This window comes from Zootoca vivipara, chromosome 14 (genome assembly GCF_963506605.1).
Source record: "Zootoca vivipara chromosome 14, rZooViv1.1, whole genome shotgun sequence".
NCBI classification, from domain to species: Eukaryota; Metazoa; Chordata; class Lepidosauria; order Squamata; family Lacertidae; genus Zootoca; species Zootoca vivipara.
Genome location: NC_083289.1, coordinates 38,103,394 through 38,126,846, shown reverse-complemented (window position 1 = coordinate 38,126,846; position 23,453 = coordinate 38,103,394). Strand labels below are relative to the sequence as shown.

Here is a 23,453-nt window from a genome sequence, read left to right as displayed (position 1 = left end):
TCACAAGAAGTACAGTAACGTTTGATGTTTGATTCATAAGTTACCAGAGAGGCACAGGGGCCACTTCCTGGTGGGTCAGATGCAGAGATATTCCAGTTAATGATTTTTTAATAGAAGAAATACATTTTTTCTGTCACAGTGCCGCTACCATCCTGTGCTTTAATGTTCTCTGCTTAAGCATGTGTTTAACTATTCCACTGAAATAAATTGGAGATTAAAGTGTGTATAGCATTGGCTAGGTCATGCTCTATTATTATTATTATTATTATTATTATTATTATTATTATTATTATTAAAAGGTACAATAATTCAACTAAGCAAAGCCAGATACACATTGGGAGTCAAGAGCATCGTCAGGGCCGTCTTAAGCATGTCGGGCGCCCGGGCGCCACGGTGCGGAGATCGCTCCGGCGCCCCCGCCCCGTTTCTTGCCGCGGCTGGTGGGCGGGCGCAGCGCGCGGTGCCCCCCTGACAGCCCCGCGCCACCCAGCCTTCCCCTAGAGCATCATTTAGCTGTAAAAGAGGTTAGGTTCTGGTGGTAGATATGAAATTCCTAGTGGTTAAAACCTCTAGGACTAACCACGTTTGGGATCCCAACCACTAGTTTTCCCAGATGGGGAGAGAGCAAAAATGTAGAACAGCCTTCCTTCAACTTGTTGCCCTCTATATGTTTTGGACTACAATTCACATCATTCCTGACCATTGGTCATGCTAGGTGGCACTGTTGGGAGTTCAAAGGATCTAGAAGGCTGAGAAAGCTTAGTGTAAAAGTGTGTAAAACACAGTTACCGGTAATTCTGTAATATACAATTTCAAATAAAGAAAAATCATAGAGAGCCTAGAATACAAGGTTAAAGAACTGAGGGGTAGGGTTGCTAAAATACATTAATTCATGTTTCCTTAATTTACATGCTATTTTTTGGGCAGCAGGAAAGCAGATTTTGGAAACTTCCATGCCTATGTTCCAGAAAATGTGCTTCTTTGTACATTATAAACAGCCAAGTGCATCTCTAAGGCTAACTATATTTACATGTATAGAAAAAGAGAAGTGGCTTTGGAGTTTAATCAAATTTACAATCATATGTAGCTGCTAACTGCTTGATAATAAGCTTTTAGAAAGCATAGCTTGCCATAACCCTGCTCCCATTTTATGACATTATACATTCCCCAAACTCCCACATGTTCATTGAAATAGATACATCATTAGGAGAATCTTTTCAGAGCAAAATTCCTATTAAAATTCTTACACAAATGTAAATTGCTTAGTGACTTCAGCACCATTTCCATCAATAAGATAAAATTCAGTTTAATTGCATATGTTCATATGGAACTAAATTCCACCAAAGTAAATGAGAGATGTTAATAAACGTACATGAAATCAGAAGTGTACCAACAGCTTTGCTGTACGTTTGCCTCCATTTGAAATTAAACTGCGGGGAAACAATAAATTAGGACAGTTTAAAATGCCAAAAATTAATCACTTGCTAAGATGCATTTTGGAAATCCAAATTTCTTCTGACTGAAATGTCAAATTATCTGCATATAAATGAAGTTAGGCTTTATTTGCCTTTTCTATTATATTTCTCATTTTATTCATAAAGGCTTACTTATGAATTCTAATATAAACTAGGAAACAGAGTCATAGTACCTAGCAACAGTTGCTCCGGTTACTCTCAATTCTTATTGCTATGGATATATGCAATATAAAAAGAGCATTGATTGGAGGAAAACAAATGTTATGAACTAAGGCAAAATTAGGCAAAATAACTCTTGCTCTCTTTGACAACTGTTACAAAGGGCATGTGAAAAATAGGAAGGCCAAGAAAGTGATAATGGAATGTAAGAATGTAAGACTGTAAGAATAGCCTGCTGGATCAGGCCAATGGCCCATCTAGTCCAGCATCCCATTCTCACAGTGGTCAACCAGATGCCTGTGGGAAACCAGCAAGCAGAACATGAGCACAAGAGCATTTTCCCCTCCTGTGGTTTCCAGCAACTGGTATTTGGAAGCATTGCTGCCTCCAACTGTGGATATTCCAAGGAAAACAAGCATTCAAAAATTATATGCAGCAAGTTTTGAACTGTCATGGATAGCACTAGAAAACATTTTTGTCCAGGTTCACATATTTATTTATTGCATTTACATCTCACCCTTCCTCCCAAAGGAGTCCAGGGTGGCAAACACACCCATAATTTAAAAATGAAAAAATACTAAAACAATTAAAATATCCTAAAAACAATTCTAGTTAAAACATTTAAAAAGCAGCTACAGTTAAAAACATTCTAAAAGCAGTTACAGTTACAGTTAAAAACATTGGTTACAGGTAGGTAGTTGGTCTTTAAGGTGCTACTGAAGGAAATTTTTTAGTTAAAAACATTATTTCATGAAGTGATCTCATAGTTCCCAGGAACAGTTTTCTTCAGTCATCAAAATGCCTGGGTAATACACAGGAGTGTTTCCAAATGCCTCTTGAAAGTTAATAATGATGGGGACAGACACATCTCACTAGGGAGGGCATTCTACAAACAAGGAAACACCAGCTTTGACTGAAGCCAGCACCAAAGTTTTTAAAGTGCCAAACTTACACAGAAATGATTTTAATATTTTAAATGCCTAGACACCAGAAGCATATCTTTAGGCATTTAAGTCCCAGATACCTGAGTTTCTTTTTCCCTAATTCACTATCAGAAAAATAGTCTGATAATACATATGAATTATGTGGCAAATAAGGTATAAAACAACAATACAAATAATATTTGCTGCCAGGCTTATCACTTTTAACAGCACAACGTGTTCATTCACCCATTACTTGACGCTCCAAATCTACACACTAATGACCACCAATATTCCACTACACATAATCTTCTGACGCCCAAGCATCTGCCAAAAAGATACAGGAAGTTCCCAATTGTCAAATTCCAATACTGCAATCTGAACAAAGCTAGTGAAACTGGTGGATACTAGTTCACAGAAGATTGCTAGCATAGTTTTTGCTTAGGGAAGAGTCACATACAAAAAGGTGCCAGGCTGTTTTTGTAATTAGCCTCTAGAGCAGCCTTCCCTAACCTGTTCCCCTCCATATGTTTTTGATTACAACTCCCATCAGTACTAGCCAATATAGTCAATGGTCAAGGGTGATGGGAATTGTAGAGCAAATCACCTGGAGAGCACCAGATTGGGCATGTTTTGCACTCAGTACTTCAAAGTAAAGGGACCCCTGACCATTAGGTCCAGTCGTGACTGACCCACGTCCCTGCAGTACTTCAAAAGACCTTTACATATCTTAGGTAAAATATACAGCAGGAAAGATAAAGTGGACAACAATGGCCCAGTTCGGACATCATGACATCTACTGCTTTGCTATTCCATGTACAAGCATTAGAGGACACTGGATCAGGTGCGTAGCAAGGGAGGGGCGAAGGGGGCGGTCTGAAGCATAGCACACTACGGAGCAGGTTGTCAGGTGTCGGCAGTGCCGGCAAACCGCTCCATAGTGCGCTCTGCTTCAGAGTGCGCCGGCCGAGCAGAGCAGCAGCGCCAATCTGGACAGACTGCGCATGTGCAGACATGTGCAGTCCATTCTGGCACGCGTGTCGTGCACTGTGACGTCAGGACGCATGCTCACTGCGGAGCAACGCCCCACCCCCAGGGGGTGCTGCCCCGGGCAGCCAAGTGGCACCCTTCACCACTGCACTGGATTCGAAATGAATTGAAACACTCCATATTCCATTCATATCCAAGATCATGAATATCCAATTTACAACATTGCAATAAACATTGCAATAAACAATAAACTACTATTATGAGCTTAGCTTTTTGCAAAGATACAATTTTTTTCTCCAACACTATAGGAGATGCTGAGGCCCTCAAAACTGACAGCTCATAAAGAGACACCAAAATATATTTTAGGTGGAGATATTACCATTCAGCACCGATTTCTAAAAGCAATACAGGCAATGACTGAATAATGCACGTCTGAAAGAAACATGCACAGCACTGAACCTGGAACTGACAGAAAGGATCACAAAACACATCATTAAAAGGGTATAATGAGGGCATAACAGGGGTGGGGCATAATGAGGCATAACAGGGTAGGGTGTGTTCATATGAGTCCCGCCAATTCATGTGGGGGCTGGGAATGGAATCCCCCACATGGAATGCTCATAAACTCTTATGCAATATTTCCTCTCCTTTACAGTATTTTCATGTATTTTCTTAATGTTGATAGATGTTTACTGAGCTTTTAATAAACAGTTAAATTTCTTTATGATTTCATTGTTATGCTTAGCTATCAAGCTATTTCCATTTATGACAAATTTGCAGGTGCTGCTCTGTTTATTCACATCCAGCAAGCCCTTGATTCAAACAAAGCAAGGAAAACGTTAGAATTAAACTACAGAGGAAGGAAATTCATGTTTGTTTCCTATGTGTACAGCAGGACACTTTTCCAGCTGCTTTTTGAGAACATCTCTCCTGTACATGGACTTCTGTGAATAACATTTATTCTAATAGCATAAATACAGTAGCACAATTTTCTGTGTTCGGAGACAAAGCAAAACAGGCAAAGAAAGAAATCAGCTTCCAGCAGTAGCCAAAAAAAAAAAAATCAATGCAGGATAATATACCATATTTTTCCGTGTATAACACACACACTCCGGGTATAAGATGACCCCTATTTTTGGGGACTCACATTTAAGAAAATGGAGGGAGATGGCCCAGAGTTGTTGAGTTTTTTGGGGGGGTGGGGAATTGCCTAGAGATGTTGAGCTTTTTTGGGGGGGATGCCGAAAATCACTAACCAGAATGAAAACGCTTACATGAAAACGCTCATGTCGCAGAATCCAACAGGTGTGTGCCCACTTGCCAGTTGCACGCCCATTTGCCTCAGCGGCAGCCAATCCACAACAACCCTTTCCGTGGCAACCAATCACCCACACAATTACAGCAGCAGCAGCAGCAGCAGCCAATCCAAAGCAGCCCTTGCAACAGCAACCAATCAACACACCAAATTGCCGCTGGCAAGCTCCTGCTCACAGCTGTAACCAATCACCCATCCCCTCAATGCACTGTCAGTGTATAAAACGACCCCCATTTTTAAACATTATTTCAGAGTAAAAAACCCTCATCTTATACGCGGAAAAGTACAGTATATTGAAGCTTGATCAGTTGTTAACAGATCAACAGAGGGAACTTAAAGGAGTTCTATAACACAATATCCATTTCAGGCAGCATAGTTTGCAACCAAGGTAACACCCAAGAATCTGCTTGCATGGGAGCTAATTGTATCACTTAATTGCAATACTTGCAAGTGCTACTCAAAAACAACAATTCAGTTAATAATTACGACTTTAGTTTAATATGTATATTGAATCTCTTCCTTATATGCCTTAAAGAAGGATGATGTACAGAGAGAGAGAAATGCTTTTCCATACCTGCTTTAAAAACACAGAAACAGGACTTTTAAAATATTTGCACAGATATTTTCCTTGGATACTACCTTCAGCTTATAACCTAAGCATTGAGAACACCTATGTATCTTTAATAGTAATGCTGCTCATACACTTGTTTCACTGAAACTTCCACAGAATTCACACTATCACACCAGGTCCAATGCACTCTACATCTTCTATTTTGAGATTAATATTCTATTAAAAGCAAAACCCAAAATCCCTAACTGCATAAGCACATGGCTGAGTATTATGCCTAAATTCATTAAGTTTTGAATCCCAAGAACCAAAACCGTCCATTATAAAATCCTTCTTAGCTGGTAAGCTCACAATTAACTACATTTCTATATGCCATTGCCAACCTCTTTAAGAAGGGACAAGGAAAGGTTGCACTTGGTTCAAGGAAAAGTTTAATCTTCAGTTGATTTAACATAAATACACATTTTGCACCAACTAGACCCCTAAACAGGTATTTAAAAATCAAATTAAAGACTCTACTACTAGCTAGAGGTGTGGCCATCAGACAAGTATATCATAATAAGACCAGAGAGGCCCAAGTTCATATTCCTACTCAGAAATGAAGATCACTAGGTAACTTGGGCCAGTCCCTCTCTCACAGAGCAACTGAAACGGGGGGGGGGGAGATGGGAGAGTGGAAGAGAATAATGTACACTGCCTTTAGCACTTTCAAGGAAGCGTTAACTATAAAATGACACAAAATAAAGCAATAGAGATGTTGCAGCATGTGATTATTACAACACCTTTGATGGAGGTGCATACTAGGTTTAACTTCACCTAAGATATGACACTGTGCATTTCAGGGATAAATACGGTACATATCCCAGCAAAATGAAACCTCGTACCCAGATAAACAAATGGATCTTGTGAAGAGCCCTGACTGCTTAAATACTCAGATTCTAACAATGGAAATATGTATCATCATCACTAGGGCTGAGCAATATCTGGTTTTCAACATTTCAATATACAATACTAATATATCATGATGTCTGGAATAAGGATGGAACTACGTAGAGATGAATGCCTTCAGTCTACTGTATTGATATAAGACCTAACCTCTTCTGCTTTCTTGCTTGTGACACACTGTATTATGCAAGCATGAAGGACCCTGCTAAAGCACTGGAGACCAGATAGGGTAATTTTCAAGTTCCTGGAATTTGTTGAACGTATCTTTAAAAAAAATAACTGGGTACAAGTACGAGTTGTATCCCATATAAGTCCTATCGAACATAGATTGTATTGTACAGTTTATTGTTATAGTTTTGACCATCATGGTCATAGGATACACACACACAATACTGAGTATCAGTGAGAACCAAAATATACTTTTACATTAAAATATACCAAAATATGAAATACATGATTAACTTACTGATATATTGATTTCAATGGGTTTACTCTGAGTAAAAGTTAGTTGGGTAAAACCCATTAAGTTCCTTCTTTGCTTTTTCTACCATTGTGTTATTTATTTTGGTGTGTTAGTTCACTCATTCCCAACTTGTTTTTTAAAAAACTAGGCCAGAACTGATCTGACACCTTAAAACAAAAGATTGCATGTTGAGGTGGAGTTGGTGGCTGAGAATGCCTCATGCTATAGCATTTGTGAAGCTAATTGGGCATGAACTGAATTAACTCTTTGACAGATGTCCATTGGAAATTTTAGGGCAGAAATACAGTGAATTTGTACCCCAGTGAATAATTTGAGGAAACCTGGTCAGCAATCTAGAGCACCATGTAAATATTGTATTTTTAAAATGGGAGGCAGTGGAGGAAGAAGAGAAGGGCAAGGTCTTCTAGGCACCTTTCAAATGTGTGAAGTTAAAGGTGGAAATACATATAAAAGTGACAATAAAGAGCAAAATAAAGTAGTGTCATCCTGCTGAGAACAGTGGCTTATGGTTCTTTAGCTTCCTGTTGGGTCCTAACTTTTTTGAAGGGTTGTGCCAATAATGCAATATTTGTGATTCTCCACAAAGGACTAAGCAGCTCTATTTATTTCAGATCTGCATCTATGGTAACAGCAGAGCCTTGACAACAACTGCAGATCTCTCTCAAGCATTTTAAAGTAGGTGAGGAAAGGATATCTATATTTTAACATTTAGTTTCAGTGTTTGCTTATCTACCTACAGTTTCACAGAAGGGTTTTTAATGCATTACAATGAGTGAACAGAGATGTGTGTGGATTACATTGCATGGTAATTAGACTATCCTTCCATAGCATTTCATGCAATGCCTGAGTTGCTATACAGTGGTACCTCGATTTAAGTACACAATTGGTTCCAGAAGTCTGTACTTAACCTGAAGCGTACTTAACCTGAAGCGAACTTTCCCACTGAAAGTAATGGAAAGTGGATTAATCCATTCCAGACGGTCCACGGAGTACTCAACCTGAAGCGTACTTAACCCAAAGTATGAGTGTAATTGGTTCTGGAAGTCCATACTTAACCTGAAGCGTACTTAACCTGAAGTGAACTTTCCCATTGAAAGTAATGGAAAGGGGATTAATCCATTCCAGACGGGTCCACGGAGTATGTAAACTGAAAGTACGCAAACCGAAGCGTACTTAAACCAAGGTATGACTGTAATGTATTTTCCATGCTTCTTTTCTTGTGTGTGGAATAGCGCTTCTGTGCATGGAATCCATTGTTGGGATTCAAAATAGGATGAGAATTGTCCAATGATAACCTCACAGACACTACCCGGCCACATAGTTGGCGTATTACAACAGTATTACAAGGCAGATGGCAAACATGTACAGTATTCACATCTGCTGTCATAGGCCACTTACTGTGAGCATCTATCTTCAGACAGGAACCAAAGTGTTTTGGAATTTTTATGGTAATCAATGCAAGTAACTGTTAATATCCAATTCAAAGTATGCATTTATCCAAAATGCAGGAGGCATGTTCATATTTAGTTGCTATATATAAGTACACTTCCATACACAGATTTCATCCCCAAGAACAATATTTTGACTGTATCACATTTTGTTGTTGTTTAGTTGTTTAGTCGTGTCCGACTCTTCGTGACCCCATGGACCATAGCACGCCAGGCACTCCTGTCTTCCACTGCCTCCCGCAGTTTGGTCAAACTCATGTTCGTAGCTTCGAGAACACTGTCCAACCATCTCGTCCTCTGTCGTCCCCTTCTCCTAGTGCCCTCAGTCTTTCCCAACATCAGGGTCTTTTCCAGGGAGTCTTCTCTTCTCATGAGGTGGCCAAAGTATTGGAGCCTCAACTTCAGGATCTGTCCTTCCAGTGAGCACTCAGGGCTGATTTCCTTAAGAATGGATAGGTTTGATCTTCTTGCAATCCATGGGACTCTCAAGAGTCTCCTCCAGCACCATAATTCAAAAGCATCAATTCTTCGGCGATCAGCCTTCTTTATGGTCCATCTCTCACTTCCATACATCACTACTGGGAAAACCATTGCTTTAACTATATGGACCTTTGTCAGCAAGGTGATGTCTCTGCTTTTTAAGATGCTGTCTAGGTTTGTCATCGCTTTCTCCCAAGAAGCAGGCATCTTTAATTTCATGACTGCTGTCACCATCTGCAGTGATCATGGAGCCCAAGAAAGTAAAATCTCTCACTGCCTCCATTTCTTCCCATTCTTTTTGCCAGGAGGTGATGGGACCAGTGGCCATGATCTTGGTTTTTTTGATGTTGCGCTTCAGACCATATTTTGCGCTCTCTTTCACCCTCATTAAAAGGTTCTTTAAGTCCTCCTCACTTTCTGCCATCAAGGTTGTGTCATCTGCATATCTGAGGTTGTTGATATTTTTTCCGGCAATCTTAATTCCAGTTTTGGATTCATCCAGTCCAGCCTTTTGCATGATGAATTCTGCATACAGTGGTACTTCGCAAGATGAATGCCTCGCACAACGAAAAACTCGCTAGACGAAAGTGTCTTTGATGTTTTTGGTGACTCGCAAGACGAAGTTTTCAATGGCCGCACCGGTGGTGTTTTTGTTTTGTTTTGTTTCTTTGCCGCGGCAACCCGCGCTTCGCAAGACGAAAATATCGCTAGATGAAGCGACTCGCAGCACGAATTAATTTCTTCTTGCAAGGCACCACTATATAAGTTAAATAAGCAGGGAAACAATATGCAGCCTTGTCGTACTCCTTTCCCAATTTTGAACCAATCAGTTGTTCCATATCCAGTTCTAACTGTAGCTTCTTGTCCCACATAGAGATTTCTCAGGAGACAGATGAGGTGATCAGGCACTCCCATTTCTTTAAGAACTTGCCATAGTTTGCTGTGGTCGACACAATCAAAGGCTTTTGCATAGTCAATGAAGCAGAAGTAGATGTCTAGCTTTCTCCGTAATCCAGCGCATGTTTGCAATTTGGTCTCTGGTTCCTCTGCCCCTTCGAAATCCAACTTGCACTTCTGGGAGTTATAGGTCCACATACTGCCTAAGCCTGCCTTGTAGAATTTTGAGCATAAATGCAATTGTGTGGTAGTTGGAGCATTCTTTGGCACTGCCCTTCTTTGGGATTGGGATGTAGACTGATCTTCTCCAACCCTCTGGCGTCTGCTGAGTTTTCCAAACTTGCTGGCAAATTGAGTGTAGCACCTTAACAGCATCATCTTTTAAAATTTTAAATAGTTCAGCTGGAATATCATCACTTCCACTGGCCTTGTTATTAGCAGTGCTTTCTAAGGCCCATTTGACTTCACTCTCCAAGATGTCTGGCTCAAGGTCAGCAACCACACTACCTGGGGTGTACGAGACCTCCATGTCTTTCTGGTATAATTCCTCTGTGTATTCTTGCCACCTCTTCTTGATGTCTTCTACTTCTGTTAGGTCCTTACCACTTTTGTCCTTTATTATGGCATCACAGTTATCACATATTAATTTAGTTTCTACTCAAACTAAGGCTTTTGGTTGGCATTATCTGCTGCCCAGCCTTTTTTTATTGCTGTAATTTCTGTTCTGGCTTTGATCAAACTTTCATTGCCCACAGATTAGTGCCTCAGAGCCCTTTAAAATAAATATGTACAGTAATGAGTATCCACTTATTATTATCCTTTCATAGCCCAATGTGTTTTCTTAGAAGGAAATCATCCCAATGAGACTTAATTCCTGTTAATTTACACAGATGCAGATTTACAGCAAAAAGTCTCCATGAATGCAGACAACTTTCAAGCCTCTAAGAACAGCATATTTGATTACCTCATTGCTCCTAAAATAAAATCACTGTTAATAGCAGGCTCCCCACTGCACAAATCTCCACTTTGACTTGGGATGCAAATAATCCTTGCAAGGTAAATAAATGGTAACTAGGGAGCTAACAACAGAATCCTACACATGTTTACTCAGATATACATTGCACTGTACCCAGTGGAGCTTACTCGCTGGAAAATGTGTTTAGAACTGCAGCCAAAAACATGCATAGGATTGAGCTCTAAGACATGCCACAGCATGAACTGTGATAAAACACATATTAGATCTGGAGTCCACAGCTCAGAAAACTACAAACAGCACAGAGGACAAAACTGTGGGCATCATGCCTACATTTGGCACAAGACATCAATTTCAGAACTTTTATTTTTATTTTAATGCTAGCACTCAGGTTTGAAACATGTGCAGTAATAACAACATCTCTGTTAAAGAGGAGGCCTTGTTTCCTCTCACCAATGAGAAATTTCAGCCTGGACCCACACATCTAGGATGAGCATAAAAGATTTCTGAGCAAGATACTGGAACTTCCAGGCAGGCTGGGAGCTTCAACACCTTTTATTTTATATATTAAGTGCACTGAGTGGAACATTTCATTCAACATGCAGAGAGAATTTTGATGTTTTTAAAGTTACTTTGGAGCTATTTATTTTTTTAATATATCAATACAGTTTAAACATGAACTACATTATTAATTTCACAGCATATTTCTAATATTAGAACATTACAGAAAATGCAGAGTGACTTGCTAAAGATACCTATAAAATGTACTTGTTTTATGAAATCACTGCTTAAAGATTTTTTAAAGTTGTGCAGAATGCAGCCTTTGTCTTTCTTATGATTTGTTTGGGTTTCACAATTTAATCAAACCTTATGGGGTATCATAACTAGAGGCCCCTCTCTCACATTCCTACTGGCACTATGCCCAGAGTTAACCTAATTTTCAAAACACTTTGAGAAATGGCTTGTCAGATGTCCAAACATTAATAACCTGAAAATTAATTCCACATTCATTTTGGCAGGGAAGTGCATAAATACAAACACTTAAGATCAAAATTCATAGCATCTGAATATTCTTGGTCTGTTGCGATCTGCAATATTCAACTGTTTGAAGCACTTTTTAGTAGTTTATGTCTCTCACACTTAGAAAGGAAGGTATTTACTCCAGCACAGTCCGGGACAACAAAAGACTAAGCCAGTGTCGTAAGCAGTGAACCCAAGAGCAATTGTCCTGGAGGGAGCAAGCGTGACATCAAGGTCAAAGTTAGAAGGCACATTATGAAACCGCCTTGCTGAAGCTAAGTGGGTCTGGAAAACTGTTCTGGAAACCCATGTATGACATTTTGATTTCCATCTTGAAAAAATTGTGGAGGGAGGGAGGGAGGACACACAGAAACAGAGAAAGATTGGGAGAGATAATATAGTGGTGGGTACTTTGTGAATGAAGGCCCAAGGAAACTGTTTTCTCTAGGAGACAGCTGGAGAAAGAGTGCTATGGTTCTGGAGTGAAGTTTGTTTTTATTTCTCCCTGCTAATAAGGAAAATATTTCAACTTAAGTAATATTGATTTGTAGTATTAATTTGTACTATTAAGTACTATTAATTTTTTAACTGCCCTCCACCACAAGGTCCCTGGGTAGGTTATAGCAATGTACAATGCTATTTGTTAAGGTGGAGCATGCCTCTATTACAAATGTATGGGGGACAGGATGGTGGGGCTTTTGAGTGAAGCCTGAGCAGGTGAGGAAAAGAGGAAGTGGGATTAGAGCAGGCATCCCCAAACCTCGGCCCTCCAGATATTTTGGACTACAATTCCCATCTTCCCCGACCACTGGTCCTGTTAGCTAGGGATCATGGGAGTTGTAGGCCAGAACATCTGGAGGGCTGCAGTTTGGGGGTGCCTGGATTAGAGCATTAAAGGCTATCCCTGCTTCTGGCCTTTCTTCCAGCTCTGGAGAATTCAAGGAGTGGAGCTAACTGAGCCTTCAGCTGCTGCTCTACAACATCACTTTGGCCACCATTCAAACAAGAACTTTATAAGGGAACCAACCTGGCAATTATGCCCAGTGCCAAGCCTGAGAACCAGGGATTCTGTTACTGGACTGACTACTGAGTAACAGCCTGGTTGAATTGGTGTTGAAGTCCTCAAGCCTATCAGTGGTGGACAATTTCAAGATCCCTGTTGTGACCTCCTGAGTTCATGGTGCCACCTTATGTCTGTCTCCATGTTTAACTGTCACAATGCATGCTGCAGATGATTTTCCGGATTACATGTTTTATTCCGTTCAGTTTGATGGTACTCTGAGGGCAGAGAATACTGCTTTGGTAATGGAGAATACTTTAGTCTGTGGAAGGAGTGGTGGTCACTGAAGATGTTCCATCCCTTTAAAGGTGATGGGTACAATGAATTACTGTACCAAAATGTTACCAGTCAATCTCATTAGCTGTCAAAGCTCTAGCTGGCCTCTGGAATAGGGGGTTGATTCAGGCAGTCTGTATGATAGCTCTGATGAGTCTTCTCATGCCCTTGAATCTATAACTCTTCCTGGAATTCCGGAATATTGAGAACATAAAGCAGAAGACACATTGGGATAAATATAAAGAAGCACGGGCTGGTGTCCACTTGAAGCCCTCGTTTCTCTGAATCATTCTATCCAAAGAAACATTTTCAGATACAGTAGTAAGAGGCCTATTACAACTTGGCTTACATTCTGTGATAAAATTCAAGCGCCAGTGGAGTACTGTGACATACAGTACTACGGTAGGGAGGCTGTGTGCATGTACCAGTATGTGTGTGTGTGCTTGTAACGGGCAATCTTTACAACTTAGCTATGTAAGACATGTCCACAATCTCAAATTATCAATTTTGCTTCAGGTGTTGATACCTGATGATACAGTTCTTTAAAAAGCAAATCCAGCCATGTGTACACACTACTCTTGCCCATCCTGACTGAGTCAGAATAGGCTGACCAGATTTGTCTCTCTTCTGTGGAAAACTGTATTCTGCCCCTTTGTAAGACCTTTTCAGGAGGAGGGGACAGAATGACACACATGGATCTCAATTACCTGCCAGTTTCTAATATGCTAGGAAATGTGAGGGTTGGCAACACAGATTTAGAGACTTCTGAATATTACCAATTATATTGATCCATATTATTAGGCTTTAGGGCTGAAACCATTTTGATTACCTTTGCCAAGAGATGCACAAGGAAGTATAATATATCTCCTGAACCTCCCTCTGGGTCACATTATGTGATTGGAAGCACTGCTTTGTGATTATTCTTCTCCTGCATCTTACATTGGCCTCAGAACAGGGTGCTGGGGGCTTAATGCTCCATCTCATGGAGTGCTGTAAGATTCCATTTTCTCCCCTTTGTTTTGAGATATTTACATGAACTTGCGAGCATAAATTCGCTTGATGTTTAGAACAAGAGGACATCATATAACACGGTGAAAGCTATAAACAGGTGCCTGGCGTAAGTGACAGGATTGGGTAAGGGTGAATAAGCAGTAGCTTATTCTTGTTAAGATGGAAATAAATAAATAAATAAATAATTTATTATTTATACCCCACCCATCTGGCTGGGTTTCCCCAGTCACTCTGAGCGGCTTCCAACAGAAAAATAAAATACAGTAATCTATTAAACATTAAAAGCCTCCCTAAACAGGGCTGCCTTCAGATGTCCTCTAAAAGTCTGGTAGTCATCAATGACCTGATCTGGGAGCTGAGTGTTCCCCTAATTTAAATGGGTAGCAGTTTCAAGGAAAGAGCAAGTGTGCAGTTTGGGAATGTTTCCGGAACCTGTGTTCTGGAACCTCAACAGGTCACAGTAAGGACAGCACTTGACCAGCTGAAGCTGGTACATCAGCAGCAAGCACTCCTGAAAAATGGTGACCTGGTTACATGCTGATAACCTTAAGACTAGATTACTACAATATGTTCTATGTGGGGCAGCAGCTGCATCTGGAGACTGTTCAGAATCTTCAGTGGGTTCGAGATGCAACAGCCTCATTATCAGGAGTTACTGAGAGCACATAAAACTTGTACCAAGAGATCTACAATGGCTCCCAAACACAATTCAAAGTTCTTTAAAGCTCAACCAACCATAAAGCTCTAATGGCTTTGGCATTTTTAGAGAGCATCATTTCGGTATGAGCCCCATACCAATACACCAAGGGTGTCCATCTTTGTCATGTGCTAGATTGAGGATGACAAGGAACATGTCCTTTTCCTGCAGCAGCATTTTTTTCTGAAAGACTTGCCCTAGGTCAACTAGATTTTCACCAGCCTTTTAAAAGAAAACTACTGGTATTCTGTTTCAGGCCTTACTGATTCATGAGGAAACTTGAATCAAATCTACCAGTCAAGTTTTTATATTTTGTTCTGCTGCCCATTTGTAGAGTGGTTTTTTAATGCAATGATTACTAATAGTTTAAATTTATCTGTTTCATTGTGTATGTTTTATTGAATATGTTGTTCATTCCCTAAGGGCTCCGTGCAGCTATGCTGGCAGGACCCAAATGTTAAAATAAATACCATATTTACTCGAATCTAAGGCTCACTGTTTTTAGCCAAATTATGTTGCGAAAATTAAGGTGTGCATTAGATTCAATGGCACATTTACATTCACCAGCATTTTTTTTTTGTTTCAAGGTTCTGAAAATTGAGGTGCACATTAGATCCAATAGCACATTAGACTTGAGTAAATATGGTAGTATTGCTGATAGTCATGTTGCCTATTAGAGGGGGCAGGAGGGAATTCAAAGGCACAATATCTTTATTAGGATCAGCAAATCTTTTTGGTCCTAGTAAAGATACTGTGTTATGGCTGCTACATAAAATATTTTGTTATCTTAATATAACAAAACCTTAACAGATTTTGCAACTGTGAGGCACATTATTAGAGGTTTTAGAAGAGTTTAAATTATATTGCACGACTAATACACTATTTTGAGCTCCCTCTTGGGTTTCTGAAAGCTATAGTGCTCCAACTGGTTGAGAGGAAGGAGAAAGGAAAAAGCACTTGCACAAGTGCTGAAATCCTGGCTTCACAGTACAAGCTAACTTTTTTTAGAGATGGAAGATTTAGAAAAGTGAAGTGCAAATACGTGAACAGTGCAATCCTATACATCTCTACTCAAAAGTACTTTCTATGTGTGATGCAGTTTGCTGCCTGAAAGTGCTAAAACAAAAAGCACCTACTTGTCAAGAAAGAGAAATAATGACAACAAAGTTATTAAAACAGCCGGACGGGTGGATGTACTTCCTGTAAGCCCAATTTCCCACAATTTCCTCTGAAAATGGTGGTGTTGATACATGTTTGATGTAGATACAATATTTGGACAGCTACCAATCTGATGAGAGGCTCTTCCCACAAAGCCTACTTAGCCAATATCACAAAATGAACATATACTTTTAAATTATATTTTAATCCAAATAAAAAGATGTTGCCTATATTTAGACCACTCTACTGTAAACATAATGTAAAAACTGATTTTAAAGTCTAAAAACATTTTATGTTTGTGGCAAATCTACTTTATTTACTCTTACAAGTATTCTCTGAATCTTAAAAAGTTGTTTTTTTATAAAAAAAATAAAGAATAACCTTTATGCAAATACTAAGCCCATTACTGGTATCAGACCATCACTTTGCATCTCTAATTCATTCTAAGTGGGTGGAAGAAGAGTTTAGTCCTTGGGGCCAACAAGAATCAAGCTCTAATTAATAAAAACTTATTTGACAGATCCACTTATGTTTCATGACTAACAATGCATGATACAGGAAAAAGATTTAACTGGCTATCCAAAACTTAGTGCGATAAACTGAAAACAATGTTGATCATTATTGAGTTGGGGGAATATCTGCCCCGTAAGAATAGTAAATCAGTTAGAATTACAAAGTATTCATAGTGTCTCTTGTTCATACTGTCCTCTCAAAAAATAAATAAATGATGGTATGAAATTTAAACAAAACACACACACATTTTTCTTTACAGTCATTTAATACATTAGGACCTTTGATATTAAAAACACTTATTACAAAGCAAGTGATTTGAGTAGAACTAATTCCTAAGAATATTTTAAGTCACAGTATTAAGTACAACATCTTTATACCGGTAGCTAGACTTTCTGTCATGAGGAGGCCTCCTTGCCCTACAGAAGACTATTTGTGTCAAGTTGCTCTTTCATAGTGGTAGTAGATTTAAATAAGCTGAAACAAAGTTGTAATACAAGCAAAATTACCCATGGAGAAACACCACACTTCGCTCCATTTCAGCAGCCACTACAGGTATTCTACAAATGTAACATATGCAGAGATTGAAAGTTGATTAATTCCATATTACTCTGGCCCTTTAATGTGCTTACTCTAATTCATAATCTGCAACATCCTATTGAATGCATGAATTACTTGGGACTTCTACCAAAATTCAAACTGCAGGTGTGTCAAACACCGTGCACAAATATAGCATTTCTTGAAATTAGAGAAGTTTGTGCCCATTTTTTGCTACAGTGCATAAGAACGTGTGGCTTTATTTCTTTGCTGACTATCATAGCATATCACAAATTGTTGTGAAACTCCCTTCAGTTTCACAACTGGTTTATCATGTGCAGTGGGGGGTAAGGGGAACCTACTGTATGATTAAAAATACATTCAAAGCCCCATTGAGATAATGGAATCAGTTTCATAATTCTCTGAATATAAATGTGTTTTAATTCCGAAGTAGTAATATTTCATTTTCTAATTCTTCAGTTACTTCAAAAGACGTATTTTCAAGTATCTGAGTAATATGAAAGTACGAAACAGTAAATAAAAACTTTAACACGGATCTTTTAAAATACTGATAAATACAAATTTGTTTTCACAAAATGAGTTAGGATTAGAATCCATGATTGAGAAATTCAGTGAATAATTCTTAAATGAGCAGAATGGCATTTCTTAAAATGAGTGAAATATTTGCACAGGAAAAACTGTCAAGGAAGAGTAAAACTATTATTAAATTTGAAAGCATAACTAGGAAATTATTGGAACAGATAGATTAGCTTGGATCTGAAAGATCTTGCCATGTGACTGAAATGCATAGGGGCTTGCCAATCCCACCCCATCCCCCAGCTGTACTCCCCCTTTTCCTCCACTGCCCCAAAGATTGCTGCTCTGTAGTGTTTCCCATTCCGTGGCAGAGTTTCCAGCAGACATAGGGATTGTAGAAGATGTGGGTTGATGTGTGAGTAGAAGACTCATTCCCTCACAGAGGAATCTAAAGCCAATCATGTGAGATAGCAATTATTTTTGCCAAGTGAAAATTGGGAAAATCAGCAAAAAACGAGGAACTGTTACCCATGAACTAGTTTTAGATTCTACTGAGGATTATATAAGCAAACAATGGAAACTGTAGTGTTGTCAATACCTGCACATATGATAAACTTGCTGCAGCCAAAGGAGCTTTATGAGTATCCTGTGGAAAGCTGGTAAATTTCAGCTACAATATGTTTTGAGAGCACCAATACATGCTGATATGTAAACTTACTTACCTCACTACTAACCACTTAAAATTGTGTCCCTTACAGTCTGTTTCAATACGTTCAATGTGAATCTGGAAAATGAAAGATCACAAAAAAAAAAGAATCTAAAATTTCCTCTTAACATTTATTTATATATACAAATAATCTTAGTTCCTGATTCAGGAAGCTGCCTTTTGTGGCTGGAGCAGGTCCAGTTTTCCTGTTTCCACTAAATACATGGAGAAGATAAAACTAATTTAAAGGGACCCTGATTAACTTAACATACGGTAGTACAGTACTCAAGTACAATATTTGCACAATGTAACATTTATCACCCAGCTAAAGAATCAGAAAATGGTATTCCATTAATACAGAATAGTATTGTCGTCGTCATCATCTTTATTACGGTCTAAGACCAGCATAGGTTAAAATAGGAACACACAGTAATTTAGGAAATAAAATGGGTAAAATGAGTGACTCAAAGAAGGGGGGACGCATGAGAGTTAAGAGCAAGCAGTTGCAAAAGTAACTATAGAAGGGAGGGTGCAAGAGAGGGCACAGGTCTTGAGTTTAGGTCTGGTGCATGACCCAAACCATTCTTTGGTGAATGTCCATCATAGCAGCACAAAATCTGGCAGCTGAGTATGTTACGTCTGGGTTTGCATCTTGAAGTAGAAAGGAGATATAGCGTTGCTCTGTCTGTGCAGAGAATTGATGTATAGAATTTGCAGGATGAACTTGACACATGTGCATAATGTTGGCCGTGGAAGAAGACATGTTCAATAGTTTCTAGCTGCCTTGAGACACAGGGGCATTTCCCCTTCTCGTACGGTACCTTCCTAAAACGGCCTTCCTGGATAGCTGAGGGGAGGGCGTAACATCGGGCCAAAGTGAAGGCCCTTTGCTGTTTTGGTATTTCTAGGTTGGTTATATATGGCATTTGGGAATTGAGGTATCTTTTGGTTTAGTATTATTAAGTATTTAAGTTCCGAGCCTGCTATGCTGTTCCTATTTAGAATTCAATCTAAAAGATATTAAAGTTCTCCATTATACAAACACTTATGCATTGAGCCTTTGCTATCAGAACCATAGCAAGAATTCATAATTTAAATTCACACACTTCTAATGAGAGGTTTAGAAGAGAAAACCCAACATTTTCTCTTCTTTTCATAACCGGTTTATATTTCAATTAGAAATATTTCCCCAAATGGCAATTTCAGAAAACTACATAATGATGCTTGCTTTTGCAGAGAAATACACAGAAGGCAGGAATGAATAGGAACATGTACCATTTCTTTTTTTTAAATGCAGAGACTACTTCTCTCCCCCCTTCCCAGGGGCTGCTTTATGTCAAACATCTCCTTTAATATACAGAATGTATACTGGATGTAAACTTAAGTTTAAAAGCAGTTAAATATATAGAATTAAGACGGGGTCATCCAAGGATAATTGCTGGTTACTTTCTAGTGACTGCTGTACTATTATTTAATTTGTCTTAATCTTTGTCCAAATATACAGTGCACCAACTATTTTGTATAAAGCATTGCTCATCTTAATTTTTTATGTACTTTAAAGTCTCATATTCACAAATGACTGTTATAAGATCAGGAGGATACCACTCCTATGTTATAACTCTTGTTCACAATGTTTATGTAACCATACACTCGGTTATGTAAATATTACCTCACTGATTACTGCACATATACCGGTAACTATTCCAGTCATTTAATGGCTGCACTGTAGTAAGAATGCAAAGGTTCCCATCTTATTTTACCATATTGACTCTAAGCTCTCTTTATCTTCTTTCTACCTTAGAGGCTCAGGTAGAGGATAGAAGGGTGTATTCTATGCCTAATGAGCAAAGGCGCCTCCGGCAAGACATTATACAATCCCCAACAAACCAGGCAGATAGAACTGCCTCCTTGTGTGCAGGGGTTCCAAGATAAGAAGGATGACACATCCCAGATCATTTATACACTTAAAGCCACATAGATCAGGATCACCTCTTAGCTTAAAAGGAAATTCCAATTCTCATTTTTGTTACAAAACAAATATTACAATCATTACTAGAGCTCCTGAGAGACCGAGCACCCAAGTTTTAGTAATGTTTGATATCTACTTTGATAAAACTCACAAACATCAGTTGAGCCAACAAACCTAGTTCTAGACTTCAGGTGTGTATGGGTGTGCTACATGAAAAAAATGTCTGCACACTGCTGACCTATGATGTCAGCAGAAAGCTATGGTAGACCCCCCCCCCCATGTAGCTTTCCATATGGAAGGTGATGGATAAAGAGAACTTTTCAATAACTGATATATTCACTACTTCAACACTTACAGGAAAATTTAAAAGATTAGTACTGTACCAGGAAAAAGAGAGGCTAATGATTATATAATTAAGTTCAACAAGTAGCACAGCTTAAGATCTCCAGGCTCCCAGGCCCAAAGGTAACAAAAAACTATTTTCATGTTGTGTACAAAAAGGCTAAGGTTACAGAAATTCAAAAGTGACAAATACATCCACTGGAGCAATCCAGCTGCCTCTTTTACAGAATACAGAAATCTGGGAGGTGGGAGGGGAATGAGACACAAGTTGTTCTTACACTGGAAACTCAAGTTTCAGGTAGGTAGCCATGTTGGTCTGCTGTAGCCGAAACAAAATAAAAAAATTCCTTCCAGTAGCACCTTAGAGACCAACTAAGTTTGTCACTGGTATGAGTTTTCATGTGCATTCTCTGTGTGGAGAAGATGTAAAAGTATAGAAGTACAGTGTCCAGATCCAGGAAAGTCCTGGTACCGCTCTACTCTGCTTTGGTCAGACCACACCTGGAGTACTGTGCCCAGCTCTGGATGCCACAATTTAAGAAGGATATTGACAAGCTGGAACATGTGCAGAGGAGGACAACCAAGGGTCTGGAAGCCAAACCTTATGAGGGAGTTGAGAATGTTCAGTCTTGGAAAAGAGGAGACTGATAGGAGATATGATAGCCATCTTCAAATATTTAAAGGGCTGTCACATGGAAGATGGAGCAAGCTTTTCTTCTGCTCCAGAGGGTAGGACCCGAACCATTGGCTTCAAGATACAATAAAGGAGATTCCAACTAAGCATTGGGAATACGGTAACTTTCTGACAGTAAGATCTGTTCGTCAGATCTGTTCGACAATGGAACAGACTCCCTCAGAAGGTGGTGGACTCTCCTCTGTCATTGATACTTTAGTTGAGTTTCCTGGAGTTGCTGGTCTGGATGAACAGATCCACTCCAGCTCTACAATTCTGTGATTTTATTATTCATTTTACTGCAGTTATTTTACAGTTATAGTAACCCTAACTGGTATAATAAAAGTTTCAGACAAAAAATTAATAAAGCTAGTCCCTCCCGCTGCAGCAATGTCCCTGTTATTTTATGGACTTTCCCTTAAAGGCAGTGCATCTCCCTCTTAATCAGTGCAATAGAATAAATCCCCCACTTCTCACAAACGAAAAAAGAAAAAAATATTTTGATAACGTAAGTGAAAGTTATAAAGCTCACTTTAAGACAAGAGGGAAAAGCAATACTGTCAGCAGCAGGCCATCTCTACCCCGCCCCAATCTGTATTCCATCAGTCCTAAGATTGTGTCTTGAGGGATGCAGACATTTAGATTTGGCTCCCCACCTTTTCATAGAATCATAGACTGGTAGAGTTGGAAGATATTCCCAAGGGTCATCTAGTCCAACCCCCTGCAATGCAGAAATCTGCCAGCATGCAGCTCAAGCCCATGACCCCAAGATTAAGAGTACCACACTCTACCAACAGAGGTATCCACAGTCTCAGTGGTCAGTCATATCCCTGCTAATCTGAGTAGACATGGATACATACAGCTCTGGCTTAGCACCCACTGCTACACATGCAAACAACTAGATCAGGGCCAAATCAGGTGAATAAAGTGGTAGAGCTACTTTCCTCAGTACAGAGCTCAGGCAAATTGTTGGGGAAATTAAGAGAACAGAAACACAGGGCCCCAGAGAATTCAACAGAAAGCACATAGTTCCCTTCATACTGATTCCAGAGATTCCCCCCCCCCCTTGCAACTCCATGTAAAATGGCAAAACTTCCACGGACACAAACTTGTTCATTTAAAATTCTCAAGCATTAGGGTTAATATTGTTACTGAAAAGCATAGCTACTTACATATTTTCCATACAAATCTAGATATAGACTTTTCCAGGCAATGTGAGCTGAAATATTTCAGGATTACCTAGTCCCAATGAAAAATTCTGAGGAAAATATGAATCTTGTCTCATAAGTTATTCGCTAGAAAAGTAATGCATATATTTGTCCTGTTGTATAAAAAGTACTTTTTGAATACTAAAAGTACACCATAAATTTATTTTACTTTACTTGTTACATTTTATCCTGTCCCATCTCTGATGTTTGGAGGCAATGTACACTTTGCTTGCTCTCTCTGTATGATCCTGACAACACCTTGCAAGTGTGTGGCTGAGGACTTGAACCCTGGTCATTCTAACTACTAAACCAGAAACAGCCAACACAGTGGCCTCCACATGATGTTGGACTACAACTCCCATCATCCTTGCCATTGACCATGCTAGCAGGAGCTGACAGGATTTGGAGTATATCTAACAAAATGTGGAAGGTTCCGTGTTGACTATCCCTGCACTACATTATGCTGGAGGCAGTATGCTTTTAAATACAGTACTTGAAACCACAGGAATTGAGAGTAGTGTTGTGCTCAGGTCCTGTTTTTATGGGTTTCCCATAGGTGTTGGCCACTGTGATAATAGGATGCTGGACCAGAACAGGTCATTGGCCTGTCCCAGCAAAGCTCTCCTTATGTACCATGGTCTACACCAGGCATCCCCAAACTTCGGCCCTCCAGATGTTTTGGACTACAATTCCCATCTTCCCCAACCACTGGTCCTGTTAGCTAGGGATCATGGGAGTTGTAGGCCAAAACATCTAGAGGGCCGCAGTTTGGGGGTGCCTGGTCTACACAGTATTATGATTATGATACTCTGCATGTGTGTGTTTTAAAATTCTGCTACCTTTCCTGAAGGATGTAAGAACAAGAATACAGTACTAGAAGTTGCCTTATTTTGAGACAAATGGCAATGATTCTCAGGCAGACTTTTCCAACAATAGGAGCCAACTCCTGGGGGTCAAGGTCCTTTCACCTGCCCCAAACAAAGTATTTGAGGGTGCTAGCACCCCCCAGTTGACCCGTTGTGGATGCACCCCATCTATTATGCAGGGCAGTGTTTACCTCCCCCCTTTTTATTCAGGCTGGCAGCCCTGTTCCCA

The 23,453-nt window shown here is 39.5% G+C and overlaps 1 protein-coding gene across 5 annotated transcripts in view; it reads right to left on the bottom strand.

Annotated features, from left to right (window-relative positions):
• The window catches only part of MRTFB (myocardin related transcription factor B), a 93,458-nt gene that overhangs the window by 69,192 nt on the left and 813 nt on the right, over positions 1–23,453 (bottom strand). For 2 of the 5 annotated variants that reach the window (XM_060282875.1, XM_060282876.1), the window contains exons 2-3: positions 18,183–18,244; positions 1,373–1,430 (exon numbers count right to left, since the gene is read on the bottom strand). The exons of 1 other annotated variant lie outside the window; for it this stretch is intronic. In XM_060282875.1, the coding sequence (XP_060138858.1) occupies positions 1,373–1,419 (47 nt within the window). In that variant the 5' untranslated portion in view covers positions 1,420–1,430; positions 18,183–18,244. Of the gene's footprint in view, positions 1–1,372; positions 1,431–18,182; positions 18,252–23,453 lie in introns of those variants that run through there. 2 more of the 5 variants (XM_060282877.1, XM_060282880.1) reach the window with 2 other exon arrangements.